The sequence below is a fragment of the Porites lutea genome, chromosome 5 (genome assembly GCF_958299795.1).
Source record: "Porites lutea chromosome 5, jaPorLute2.1, whole genome shotgun sequence".
Lineage (NCBI taxonomy): Eukaryota > Metazoa > Cnidaria > Anthozoa > Scleractinia > Poritidae > Porites > Porites lutea.
Window position 1 is genome coordinate 5,664,735 of NC_133205.1, and position 14,505 is coordinate 5,679,239.

The 14,505-nt window shown below is 39.5% G+C and overlaps 2 protein-coding genes across 6 annotated transcripts in view; one reads left to right on the plus strand and one right to left on the minus strand.

Annotated features, from left to right (window-relative positions):
* The window catches only part of LOC140936547 (neuropeptide FF receptor 1-like), a 36,409-nt gene extending 26,548 nt beyond the window's left edge, over window positions 1–9,861 (minus strand). Inside the window, exons 1-2 of one of the 5 annotated variants that reach the window (XM_073386039.1) lie at window positions 9,496–9,861; window positions 5,875–5,933 (exon numbers count right to left, since the gene is read on the minus strand). The gene's annotated coding sequence lies outside the window, so the exon portion shown is untranslated. Of the gene's footprint in view, window positions 1–3,924; window positions 3,943–5,874; window positions 5,934–6,065; window positions 6,167–7,134; window positions 7,154–9,495 lie in introns of those variants that run through there. The other 4 variants (XM_073386040.1, XM_073386038.1, XM_073386046.1 and 1 more) reach the window with 4 other exon arrangements.
* Window positions 879–13,112, plus strand: LOC140936548 (ras-related protein Rap-2b-like). The gene is made up of 5 exons (XM_073386052.1): window positions 879–1,266; window positions 7,183–7,239; window positions 11,141–11,214; window positions 11,721–11,903; window positions 12,582–13,112. The coding sequence occupies exons 1-5, from the start codon at window positions 1,200–1,202 to the stop codon at window positions 12,933–12,935; spliced, it is 735 nt and encodes a 244-aa protein (XP_073242153.1). The 5' UTR covers window positions 879–1,199; the 3' UTR covers window positions 12,936–13,112.
* Window positions 13,113–14,505: the final 1,393 nt, after the last annotated feature.

Here is a 14,505-nt window from a genome sequence, read left to right on the forward strand (position 1 = left end):
AGGACCCTGAGGTCGGACCAAAGAAAGTGTCCGTATTAACCGGGTGTCCGTATTGAGCGGTTTGAACTTAGAGAAATTGTGGGGGCTTACTTTCCCCAAGTATCAGGAAAACTGAGATCATTTTACGTTTCTGTGAAACTGCCCACCTACTCCTCCCCTGAGCCAACATTTTGACCAAAGTAAGAACTAAGTGTTAATGTTGGTTTAGGAGAGGGGTAGGTGGGCAGTTTCCCAGAAACGTAAAATGATCCGAAAATTGTCCGTAATAACGGGGTGTCCGTAAAGCGGGGTTCGACTGTAACAACATTAGTCTTCTCCAGGGCCACTCTCCGTTAGGTCACTTGCTATGCAACAATTTTCATGGTCGTTCTGACTACAGCCAGTCGGTTGGCAAAATTAGCTAAGCGACAAGAGCCCAGGCATTCTGAACGATTACGTCTTGTCTTGGAGAACTCTAGTGCGTGTCTGGTATTACGATTAGCCAAGAACACAGTTTTTATCTACTCGTGGCTCAGTATACCTAGGGTTCACTTGTGCGAGTTCGGGGAAAATTTTTGCGGCGGGGAATCTGCCGCCGCCGAAAGAAAAAAAAAACACTAAACAACAACAACAAAGAAAGAAACAGCTTTCTTGGTCGTTCTGACAACAGCCAGTCAGTTGGCCAAAACAGCCAAGCGACAAGAGCGATTACTTCTTGTCTTGGAGAACTCTAGTCTGTCTGGTGTCCCCGTAAGCCTAGAACATAGTTTTTATCCTGTCGTGTGGCTCAGTATACCAATCTCTGCTCATCTTTCAGTCACGCTAGGACTAAAGAGGTCGGTGACACAGTTTCTAATGACAACACGACCAGATGATGACCCAAGTCACGTATTGACGGAATGTTCACACTCCTATTTATTCCTGCTGATCACGCGACAGCTCAACGTTTAGCTCCTGAGCATTGCGAGAACCGTAGCCTATCACTACAAGCGTTGGACAGCTGGGAGGTGTAATTATATCACCTCCAAAGCTGACTTTTGAGTGCTCTTACCTGGATCGAGTTATTTCACAAGATCAAGAATTAAACGGACTAAAGCCAGAGCCCAATAACAACGTCAAGCTTGGTTGAAAGCCAAACCGTTGTTTGGCAAGTTTTGTGAACAGCTGCAAGTTTATTCTGGAGACTAGACTAGACAAGACTGCATAATCAAGAGAAAAAAATGAAAGACCATCATAACAAGCCCTTTAAGGTGATCGTTTTTGGGGAATCAGGAGTCGGAAAATCGGGTAAGTTCAAAGAAGTCATGATCAGAATGATTTAATAACGACAGACCTAGTGATCAACTATCCCCAATCACATCATTGTTTGGTATGCTGTATAACTTATATTGCATACGGCAGATGAGTGATAAAATGTATTACAGCATTTTGAATTCCCGTTAAATATCATGATGCATATCACAAGTTGACATCCCAAGCCATTTATAGCATAGAGTATTTACCGAGCTATAGATTGCGTGTGTGCCAAAACCCTTAACTACTCCGCACGAAGGCGAAATTCAATGACGTGACACGATTTCGGTACGAAGCAAATGCTCTGTTAAAGTAATTCTTTTGAAAAAATGTCGTCTAGGAGTCTCAGTTCAGAATATGCATTTTAAAAAGTCATCAATATTCTACAGGATAAAAAATATCCCTCCCTTAATCAGGTTCAATATCCAATTGTCTACCTTGATATCCCTCATTGACATTACAGTTTCCTAGAAAAAATATTAAATTAACATAATTCTATGATGTTGATTATTTTTGCCCGAAGAAATAACAACTCAGGCCATTATTGCATGCGATTTTACGCCAAAATTGATTCAAACGTATTCCATGCAGAGCGATGACTTACCAAATTCAAAATGATTGAAGTTTGAACTGTAGACGGTTTTAATTTTCAATTAAAATTGCTCATGTGAACAATGTAGGCTGAACAACAGTGAAACATGTATCACAAGTCACGGACAAGCGAACGTACGATACTAACCTCAGTGACGACGATGGAACAGCTGATGTCACGTGATTTAACACCCTACAATTACGTTGATTGTTCCTCGTTGTTTTGGGTTTGAAGCACTATCCTAAAAAATTTTAAAAAATGGTTTGTTGAGTCGTTAGATGGTTATTATTGGTATTTCATTATTGTTACCAGCTGATGACGAAATGTGCAGCGAGGATTTGAGAATGTAAAACTAAATTAAATCTTTAATGTTAGGGCTTCTGATTTTCTCCGTCCATTCAGATATAGAATTCAAATTGAGGACTGTCTACTATCGACTATGGACTGTGTATGAAATTTTACGGGGGTCTAGTCATTAAAGACTCGGCAATCTGAGTAATAAGAAGTTATCACAATGCACTATGACAGGAGAACCCAACGTCCACGTCAGAAATGTCTCAAATGATTTTCTCTCGGCTTTGTTTAATCTGGACCTGCCTTTCAACCTATTTATCGCTTTGGATGTCTTATAGGGGAACTTTGGACGTCTCGAAAATTTTAGGTGGCCGTTTTTCGTCTCATGTGAAACTTTTAGCTACCCTGATGGGACCGGTCGAAAGTTCAAGGACATGGAATAGCCGTACAATTCTAGGGGACATTCTGTCTTTATTCCGAAATTTTCAAGCGACCTTTTTTTAACATCTATCGCAATATCTTGGTAGTAAAATGTGAAAAACACAACCTCCGAAAATTTGTAATTAAGTTAGCACGAGAAAAACTTCGAATAATCTTAAAAGAATGAAACGGTTATCCAGAATTTTTAGCCTTTCTTTAGAAAACTTCAGAATTTCTCTAGTGGGTAATATTTCCTTCTTCAAACAGTTATTTTACAGAAAAAAGGTCGTTAGGTTTCCGTGGACTAAGGATGCCACACTGGCAGTGTTCTTTTATTCCAAAGTTCATTTTTCTATTAACTCTCCTGAGCCTTGCTGCTTTGTTTATCGAAGTGAATTTTGTCCGTAATGAACATCACGTGCTTAAGATGGTGTGTACGTGTGTCGAGATGTTTGCTAGATGGCTCTGAACCTGTCCAAAGGTTCATGAGTAAGCAAGAGTGATTTCTTTGGGTAACCCAAACAATTCACTTGGGGGTCTGAGTCCTTTTGTCAGAGCCGCGCAGACAAACGCACTAAAATTACACTATCTGCAGGCCATCATTATTGATTTCCCGAGGGAGCATGTAACGTGCGAGGGAGCGAGCGAGGCATACGCACACGTTAAATGCTTGCCCACGCGACAATCCTGAGAGAATGCTAGTATTCTACGCTAAAAGCACTGAGTCCTTTACCCTTTTTTGTAAATCTTTCACAGAATGGGGTAACAAGCCCCCGGTTTTGTTGGTCCAGTAATAGCCATCTATTACTTTACCCCAGGCTGTTTATGTTTGGGTTGTGTGTATTATCTTTATTTACATGGAAAATTTCCCACCCAGTGTTTCGTTTACCGAGTGGAAATTTAACTTCAGTTGTTTTGTTGTTTTGTTGTTTCTGAGTTTGTTTTCTTTCGTGTTCTTTAATTTCTTTTCATTTTTCAGTTATCTTCCTTCCTTTGTGGCAGTTTGTTATGTCAGTTTCGCCGTCTCTTTAGTTTGCCTTACCGCATATTTTTCAAAAATAAACAAGTGAACAAATAAATAATTAAAATAAATAAACATAAATAAATACCTAAATACATAAAACAGCTTAGCAAAGGAAGAAATACACTTTTGTCCCCTAATATGCAACTCATGATCCTCTTGGTCGGTAAAACTCTTTCTTAAGCGGTAGCGTAACTGCTAAATTGCTTATGTTCGACGTCTGATACAATCAGTGATATATCGTCAATTATAATTTCTCACGCGTTCAGAGACCTCCTATTATAATTTGTGATTCTAATACTAATTTGTACAATAAGTACTTTACCTTGTGGTGTTTCAAGGATTTTAGGTGTTTCTTTTTTCATGTGAAATGACCTGGCTCAGGAAAGGTTGTTTGACTTTGTTTTTCCCGTTTCTCTCTGTCACATTGCACGAATGAATATCTCGCTCTCCAATTAACCGTCGCTATCAGTAGGACAATTTCCGTGTCCTATAGTTGCTTGGTCAACCGCAACTTTAAGCCAAAGGAGCCGTACAGGTATATCACAGTTGATAGACTATTGATTTGTTTTGTGAACTACACGCAAGATTACTGGCTGACATATTCTGCGGTAAACTGAACTAGATACTAATCGTAAAACCTGAGAAGATCACCGAGAAATTTAAATTCTCACCAAATGTCCCATTTTTTTTAATATTGAGTAGTTTCGCGCTATTTTTAAATATAATTGATATTCCATCAATTTTTAATAAGACGAAATGAAAGCATTCCGTAATCAGATTTACCACATCGTCAAGAAACTAACAAGAGCTTTGTAAAGCTCTCGATATTGCTGTTATTTTGGGAAGACTTCTTCCGTGATTTGTTCAAAATGTGAAACAAATAAACATCTCCACAGGCAAATAAATTTTAACAACAGCCATACGTTTAATGATTTATTCACAGAGATAATTTACACCGTTATTTCAATACTGATTCATTCCTCATGCCATAATTTGGCCCTTTCCTTGCTGCAAAAAATTTTTACTCTACTTCGTTTACAAGGGAGTTTTTCGCGGTTTTATCAGATTTTATTGTACTTCTAGAAATACGAATTTTCACAGCAAGATGTGTATATAACATGAATTCTATGTTTTCACCTCCCTTCCTGTAAGTTAAAAACATGACCTGCTAGCACAGTCGGGGAACCTCTTCTTTTCATACCTTAATAGATTGGCTTAATCCGTTCTGGCATCTAAATAATGCCATGATTTAAAACTACTTTTTAATTAGCATCTTCATCCCAAAAACACTCACGTTTTTAAACGGTGATAACAGAAAAACGAGACTCTTGAAAGATAATAAGAGGATGTACTTAGCAGGCCACTGGCACTTTAACGTGTTAACTGAATTCAGTACCAGTGTCCTATGTACGGCTTTTCTGGAAGACGACCATATCCTTTGGGGCCGCAATGTTTAAATTTAAAAAAACTCAGGTTTTGTTTGGCTCGAAAGTTTGTATTATAACGACATAAGTTCGATTCTGGACAAGCCTGCGCGACCGCTCTTTAAGGTTTGACTTAAAACATTGGTAACAGAACGTGACTTTTGGCAAACGGGCCCCTAAATTACAACACTTATTCCTTAGATAAAGCCAGTATGAAAAATGTGGTTTCAGGGGATGGGGGAGGGTGGGAGGGTTGGTATGTCCTTGTAAAGTCGTGAAGTATCTTTTTCATTGTTAAAATCATCTTAAAGATTTGCAGTGTTCTAAGGAGAATGGGTATCATAGTGATATGCAAGAAGTCGTTGATGAAAACTTCATATAGATATCCACGATTGTTGGGAGCATATTACTAGCATAGTGCCCTGACATGAGATCGATGTTGTTTCTCCTAATCAAATATGCCGTTTTGTAGAAGTCAGCTTGTGACGAGAATGAAGGAAGGGGTTCTAAATCACTTGTGACAAGTATTTCCCTGACGGTGGTTACAACAAAGCTTTTTCCTTCTTTCTTCTTCCTCTTTTAATCACGTTTCATAGGCCAAGGTTGCTCTAAGAGTGAAAAATTTCACCGAGAAGGATTTAAATACACTTGCTTTTTATATGATGCTGATAAGCTGTACAAGTCGTACATGTGGCTCCCGGACTATAATTGTATTTTAAAAACGCCTGAATTCTCAGTGTGCTCTCCTCTCGCAGGTATCTGAACCCGAGCAAAGAACAAAGCAGCGAAGATAATCACCATGCGCCGCTTGCTGCAACTATAGTCAAAGTTTACTTCTATCCACTTACCTTAAAAAAATTTGTAAATCAGTTTGTCAGCCACAAGAACTTTTGCTACCCCTCAAGTTCTAAAGAGAGAGAGAGAGAATTTAAAAAAAAAATTGCTGGCTATGACTGTTAACCACGTCGTCATGCCAGCATTTCAATTACTACTGCTTAATAACTGTCATTTTAAGCACATGTACTTATCCTAGCCGTACCTGACTCAGTGGGTGTTGGTAATAACTTGTGCGATAAGATTATACCTATTCATGACTGAACGTGTCAAACAATGCCATGATACCACACTTATTTCGCCAAAGGCAGAAGAGGGGAAAATATCTCGTGGTTTGAAGGATTACTCAAACTTCATTCATAAACTTGACGTCGTAGCTAATCTCAGCCCGCAAATCACGTACCAGCAAACAGATTTTTCTTCTAAAGTGTCGGTTTAATTGCTTTCCACAGTGTCTCCTGCTTTTCAACTTTCTATGGCAGGTCTTACAAAACTTATTTTCTCTTTTATGGTCCATTACCGAAGTGCTTTCTCAAGTCTGTTTTTAGTAGTAGACACCTTTTTAAATTTTCGTTCATGATTTTGCTTTTAATGCCTTATTTTCTCACTATCTTAGAGATTCCGATCGTTTTTTCACAAATTTTTGTTAAAACTCCACTCGAAGTAGAAACAGAACGAAAAGTTCTCGTCTGAGGTGGATCTAAACGAGTCTTTTATTGATGACCTCTTGCTCCACTATCGTTCAAATATATGTTTCTTATCTGACTTATCTTTCTTAGTTGTTTACCGCCGCTTCCGCTGATTTTTGTTCGGAAATATAAACAAGTTTTAAAGACTATTCAAAACTTGTAGTTTATAAGTTTTTCGAGTTTCTCGTTTCCCAGGTTGACTATCACAAGCTGCGTTATAAACAACTTCAGTGTTTTCCAGATGAAAAAAATTTTTCCGGTTGTTTTGTGTCTTTCTTAGTTACATCAAAATTCCATTTGGTAATCGAAACATGGATTAAATCATGCATTAAAAAAATACAGTCATGTTTATCTCACTGGGGAGTCCCTCTTGCCTCTCATAACCTAAATTTTTCCATTTAACTAAAAAAAAAACGAAGGAAGCCAGGTTTTATTCGGTCGTTCTTGTGTCCCATATACTTGTTTATCGAGTCATTAAACGCTTTACTGCTACCTCAGACACATTGATCGATGGATCAACACTTAATGACAATTGAGTTCAAGTGTTAAAATGTTGTTCCTACTAATTAAGTGTACGTAAGCTACCTTATAATCCTCTGATTATTCTGATAACGTGTTTGTCTTTCCCTACAGCGCTAAGTATACGATACGTGTGTCAGGAGTTCTCGATCACCTATGACCCGACGATAGGTAAGCTATAAAGTTGATAGTATTATTGTAGTGGCAGGCCGAAGCAAAAATGACACTTTTTGATTGATGGTTACGGTTTCAAGCTTCAATCCTGTTTAATTAACAAGTGATATTAGTTGCGTTCAGTTTAATTTGTCAGTTTCTATCGTCTGGTTTCACGATTATATACTTCGCCTAAGCCTTGATTTGATTACATTTCCATTATACCCAAGGATAATTTTGGAGACGAGACTTAGAGTTCTTACCTTCAAAGTTATGATGTGGCCAACTAAATTAACATCTCCAACATCCATGTTTTCTCTGTGAAGGATCTGACAAAATCAGGTGACAAAATGAAATTTTGAAGTTCACTTGAATTTTACTTTAATCTCTACCTGAAGGATGGGGGGGGGGGGGGGGGGGGAGGGGGGTAACTTGTCTGTATTAACACGAGGATTCCGGTGCGATGTTTGTTTGTTTGTTTTTTTTTCTTTTAACACCCTGTATGGTAAAGGAATTTCGTTTTCTGGAGGTGACACAAATTTTTATTTATTTTTACAAATTAACTGACACTGACAGATACAAATTTCACTAACAAAACAAAAATACAACTACTGTAGCTGCCTCGTTATTATTATAGGAGAGACCCCTCCGGGAGCAGGAGCGGGGGCGGGGTCAGAGGCGTTGACGGGGGAGGTTAAAGGGAAGGCCGGTGTTAAAGTCTAGGAATTGCCTATAACGTCACTTTACTTCAAGTGAAATTATTCCAGCCAGGAAAATTGTTTATTTCAAAACCAAGATCTGATTCACCCTTTTGGTGAGCAATGATTACATGGCGCTGAGGTCTAGTACGCTCTCCTCTCTAAATTGTGTTGTATTTGTCGCAGCCCATTTTAGTAATTTATTCTTGTAATCTGTTAACATTTCAGAAGAGATTGTTTTCAGTAGTGGTCATTTTAGAAACAATGTTCACTCTTTTGGATTAATTGAAACTGTTCTGCGTTGTTTTCAGTTTTGTCATGCGACCTCAATGTCGATGTGCCTCCACGCGTTCTCTTTAAAAATCGTGACAACTTGAAAATGATCATTTAGCATTGATTTTGCAACGATGTAACTAGATTGTACGTGCACAGCTGTTATTCTGCTTGATCAATCGTAATCCGCATGATGTTTCCGTGGCATCACCATCGTGGTTGTTCGCACTCTTCTTACAGTTCAATGCAAATAATGCAAGTTAACACTCTTCCCAAAACACAGTTTTCTTTTTCGAATTAAGAATACCAAAAGGGAATTCATTCAAGATGCAGACAGCCATCATACCATTAAAATCCCGCTACATTCCAACCATGATTGATACATCATCATGAATAAATAAAGACCGTTCTCTCGTTAGTAATCAGAGTTAGGGTCGATTTCCATTGTCGCGTAATTTATCCGCGCGTACGCACGTAAACTTTATGCTCATAAATAAAGTAGACGCAATGTATAAAAGACCGCACGTAAACGGTAAAAGTTGAGCGAGGTTCAACGTGTACGCTCAAGCATTGCCTCTACCTGTATTCTATTTATGCGCGTAAAATTTGCGTGCAAACGCACGTAAAAACTACTCGAAAGAGGAAATCCACCCTAAGAGATACCGACCACGGTAAGATTTCCGTATTACCCCCCACCCATTTATTATGCACACAGAAATTTCGAACTTTTCCCACAAATATTTTAATATGAATAGAGTCGAAACACGAATGCATAATTAATGAATGGGGTTATACAGAGATCTTGCCGCGACCAGGTCCTAAAAGCTCAAATGGAGAAGGGAAAAACCAAGGTTTTCATGGGCCAAAGCACGTATGTACGGTACGGACAGTACACATACTTGCTTGAAGCCGCGGGCAGATATCCCCTGAAAGGCATGCCATGGCTGGAAATCACGCCCGCATAACTACACCCGCTTTCTCATACACTACCTCAACAGCAATGTAAGGGAATCCGGGAAATTTTTGCCTGTGCAATCCTGAACCCAGAAAAAAATTGCTGAGGAATCCGGAATCTTGGACTTTGAAATCCGGAATCCCACTAATGATTGGAATGCAGAATCCAAGTTCCACTGACAAAAAATCCGGAATCCAGTATCAGGAGTCCGGAACCTATGTCTTAGAACGGTCTTGGATTACCTTACTCAGGGCGATCAACAAACACGGCGATATGTTCATACTAGAAGACATGTGTGCAGCGTAAAATTATATTAGAGAAATAAGGATACAAAAACTTTTCGCGTACCTGTAACCTGCAAGGTCGGAAACCAGTTGTGGAACCAGCAGTATTCCTTAGTAAGAATATCATATCTATCTCCGCAAATTTTCGGTTACTTTAACGACAACTTTTTGGAGCCATTCATGCGGTAAATTCCTGCTGTCGCAGTCTCTGCAGCCTCTCACCTCAGCCGGCCCGGTTTCAACCGAATGTTTGATTTTACGACGTTTATTCCTGTAAGTCAACATCGCTTCTTACAAACTCAGCGTGTTTCAGAGAGATCGGAAACGATTATAAACGCCGTATATACGTAAACTTTGGCGATAAAAATCATAGTGTCCAGGTACAAGGAGGCCATTTCCACTTCAAAGTGACCGAAGTTTGCTCTCTCCCGACTCGAACTCGTGCAATGCTAGTGACTCGATAGTGAAATTTGGGTCACATGTGTGACTCATTTCTGATCAGCGGCGTTTATTTGGGGGTAAATACGTTGTGTCTTACACCTTTATTTATCCTCTAGACCTGCGCTTGAAACCTGAGCCTGAGAGCTCCACTTGACAAAAGCTTACACGTAATAACATGGCTTACCGGTGGGAGCCGCACAATGTTTTCCGGTGGATTATCAGAGGAAACATGTCCTCCATTTCTGGCCATGACAGATATTAGCCACATCGCCATACACTAGAGAGCTCAAGCAACAACAACGGCGACGACTACGAAAACGTCAGATAATTAAAAAGTGAATTCACGCTGCTTCAAACTTTATCGCGCTTATTCTATCTCGTTCGATCCGTCAAATGTTGGTAATTTTTCTGGAGTTGAATTCTTTAAGACTGTATCGAAGTTCAGGAAAAGAAAAAGAAAGTCCTTGTCGTGCCGGTCACGTCCTCCACAAAACATGAAATTAGGCATTTTCACGTCCCTAGCTACTCGTGCAGTGACGGCAAAGAAATGTACAAAAAAGCGTTATGCAACACCTGATGCACGTGCAGAGCTGTTATTGTTTTTCCAATCTAAACCTACTGCTTTTTTGCCGATCTTTTAGCTCGCTGACACCGCCGTCGTCGTTGCTTAAAATCGCTACTAACTTGACATGCCGGGCCTCCGAGTTTTGCGCTAGGACACTTGTAAAATATCAGACATGATTTGACTTAGGGCACTTTCCATTTAATCAAAATTTCCGGAATTTTCGGTTCGGTGGTAAATGGAGCACGTTTCGTCGGTTCATCCCACTGGAAAATTCCCAGAAAAAGTGGAAAATCTGAAAAGGTGGGCCCGTTTTCCCGGTTGGAATTTCCGAACGGAATGTCGTGTTCCATTTCCGGCGTTTCTCGTAGTTTGTACCAGTTCCAGGTTCACCGTCGGACATCGCGACGTACCGGGGTTTACGACCAAATGGAACAACTTTTTACCAATCGGAAATTCCACTTTTACTCCCACCGAAATTTCCGGGTTTTTTTCCTAAATGGAAAGCGCCCTTAGAGCTAACTTTGATTTTGCCTTGTCTGCGAGCAAGCTCTCGGGTACGTAAGGGGGCTCGTTCGCAGCAAATTTTGCCTTTAGTAGGAAAACAAGACGCAACGCGTCAAGTCACAGTTTAAGCAAGGAAATTGTTGTTGTTGTTTTTCTATTTCTTTCTACATATATCTTTATTTACTTTATTTTTGTTCAGAGGACAGCTACCAAACTGACATCAAAATTGACGATGAATCAATCAAGGCTGAAGTGATCGACACAGCGGGAAACGTAAGTAGAGCGTCCTGCTATTCGATGACGGTATTTCCGACAAGTTGTAAGTTATGGCACTCAGTGGATCCTTAGCCTGCTAGCAAGCTCTCCATGGCGAGCTAAGCGAGATAACGCGCGAGCGTGTTGCTCTCGCGTGACTTCTCACGACTCCCCCAAAATGGAGAGCTTGTTCGCAGTCTAGTTGATCCTCAGTTTAGCTATAATATCTTAAAGTAAAGTAAATATCCCGGGGGGGTTACGTCTCAGTAACAGGCTAATAAGGATCGCGAAAATTACATTTTCCCAAAAGTGACTAAGTTCAGGGGTCTTTTAAAAGTAATTAGCCTGTTCAAGGCTCCATTCGCTCGTCTACACTGACTGACTGATTGGAAAATGAAGGATATATTATAAACTGTGTTGAAAATTTGAAAATCGTTCACCCTCGTTCTTACGAGGCAATTTGCCTTCTGTGATTACCATTATCATTTTCTAATTTCCTCTGTGATGATTTACTCTTTCTTTAGGACGTGTTCCGACGCATGAGAGATCAATATATTAAAAGCGGTGATGGCTTCCTGTTGGTTTATTCGGTCACTGATCGCTGGAGCTTCCATGCTGTCACTGCCTTCCGTGAGCAAATCCTAGCAGTCAAGGGTCAAAAACACAAGATTCTCCCGGACATCCCTTTAATTTTGGTTGGCAACAAAGTAAGAGTAAATAAACTCAAACGATATGTTGCTTAATTCTATTTTATATATAACGTTTGTGTCCACGTCGGTGGTATAAAGGGGCCGGTTGGTCAACAATACCTTTAAGATTGAGACTTTTCAATCCAAAAACTGATTTGGCTTTTTTATACTAAAGTACAGTCAAACCTCTTTAATACTGATCATCGCAGTAAATTTTCCAATTAAAGCAATTGGAAAGAAGAAGCCTAAAAAAAAAAATCAGGGCTTCAACGGGATTCGAACCCGTGACCTCAGCGTTACCGGTGCGTTGCTCTACCAACTGAGCTATGAAGCCACAAATTGGGAGCGAGGTCAATTTACTAAAGTAAGCCAGGGAATATGTAAGCTGATGGTACTGAACTAAGGATACCACGAGTGGTACCGAGTGTCCGAGTGTTTCATTAGATCATTTCTGTTTCGAATTTTTAGATCTAATTAGCTATTTTTAGATTTAATTAGTTAAACGATCCATTACAAACTTTGGATTTTCTCTTGATTTTTTGTAACGAATTTAATTCTGTCAGCCATTCAATATGCGATTTAGAATCTTAAACTAACTTGGATGCTAACAAAGAAACGCCATAGCCGACTGACTTCGCAACAAAACAGAGCAATTCTGTGCCTTGTTATTCAATGAGATTCCTTCCTTAATTTCAGTGCGACTTAGAAGAAGAGCGAGTAGTTTCCTATCAAGATGCGAAGAAAATGGCTGAGAATTTTTCTTGCCCACTTTTTGAGACATCAGCCAAGAATGACACCTGTGTGGACGAAGTCTTTTCCTGTCTTGCTCGACAAATGAAAGCATCAAGGGCTGTATCCACAAGAAAAGCCTTCAAGCGAGATCAGCAGCGATCCTCATTAAGACACTTACCGTTTGGAGGAAAAAAGTGCAAGGGAAGGCTTGACACGTTGAGGCAAAGTGAGTCGTCACCCTCCAGTGTGCCAACAAGGAGACGGGCTGGCTCCTTTCGAGGTTTTATTTGTGGAGCAAGGACGCTTGGTACAACTTAGAGCAAAACGCTTCTGTCTTTAAACGTGTCGTTTGGTAAAATTTACCCATTTTATTCTCAGAGCGAAACCTGGAAACACTTTATGGGATCCAGCCTTTTGACTACATCGGATCCTGTGGGGCAAACATAGCAATGACATTTGTAGGAAAAAGTTTGACACGAATTGCCCGTAAGGACCTCTTTTATGTCGTTTCTTCATTTATGATTTTTCATAGCTCCTTTTATAGAACCACGCCCTGATAATAATGGGTATGCATGCATGTATGCAGCTCACAAACAATTTCAAAAGGAATGGCAATCTTTGCGACTTCGTGAGCAGAATGTCAACTTTGTTTCCTTGTGAGTTCTGAGTCGCCTTATTGGAATTATAAGATCGTTCTAGTCGGAAGATCGCCGTCCAATAAAATAAGAAGGCAAATACAAGACATAAGACAGCTCTTGATAATACAAGGTATTAAAAAAAAATTGGTTTTCAAGTTATGACAAATGAATTTGTTAGGAAAAACACTCGTGATCCCATGAGTTCGTTGCAACTCGTAGCGTTAACCTTTAAGTCCCACTAGTGACCAACATCAGTTTTCTCCCAACGTTATCAATGCATTATAAAGAGAAAGAGGAGTGAGAATTAATAAAATGATCACCAAAGGAAAAATGCTTTGATCTTTAATCAAATTCTTTTAACTAATTCTTTAAGGAAATGTATGGAGATCAGTCGGGAGAATTTGTATGTTGATATTGGGACTTAAAGTGTTAAGTATAAATGCTTGCCAAACGTCATGGTGCACGTTACCAAGTATAAGGCGGTTTTCAGGTACTGCTTTTTACCATGTTTTTGTTTACAAGTTAAAAATTGCTTTTGTTTTCATAAAAAAACACTTTTATTCTTATATATAGACCCTGTAGACTATGATGTAGATGTAAAAAATATATGTACAAAAGAACAGTTCCAGTTAATATAATTGGTGGAAGAAATAAATGCTTTCTATTTATTCTATGTCCATGGTAATAAAGCAAAAACAAAAAACGTTGTCACGTTTTACATTTCAAACATTTACCTTTTACGTGGAGCTACACTGATAACTTTTTGTTAGGCCCGGTTTAGGCGCCAGAACTTTTTGCAGGAAGTTTAACTTACACAGCATTTTTCTCCTTTTGAATTTATAATTAGTTCAGCTGGAATTAAGATCGGCGTCTAGATCAATTGAGCCTGTCTAAATTATTCAGGTCAGCCCTAATTCGAATAGACCTTTTCACAGATACGGCGGCCATATTGAATTCATTAGATTTAAGGAGTATTATGGGATGCCTAGGGGGCACGAGCACGATCCGATATACTCGCTCAGTATTTACTCGCGCTTTCGGGCCAATTTTTTTACGTTTTCCTAGAAAAAACATTGTAATGGCAAAAAAAAGATCGTTGTGCCGTGTTTGGATGTAATAATGATCGCCCTTTTCCCGAGAAATATATATTGAAGTTCTCTTTTTGCCCAGAAAAGCGCGCGTAAATACTGAGCGAGCCCCCCCCCCCCCCCCCCCCTCGCCCTCCCCCCCGAGGCATTCCATAATACTCC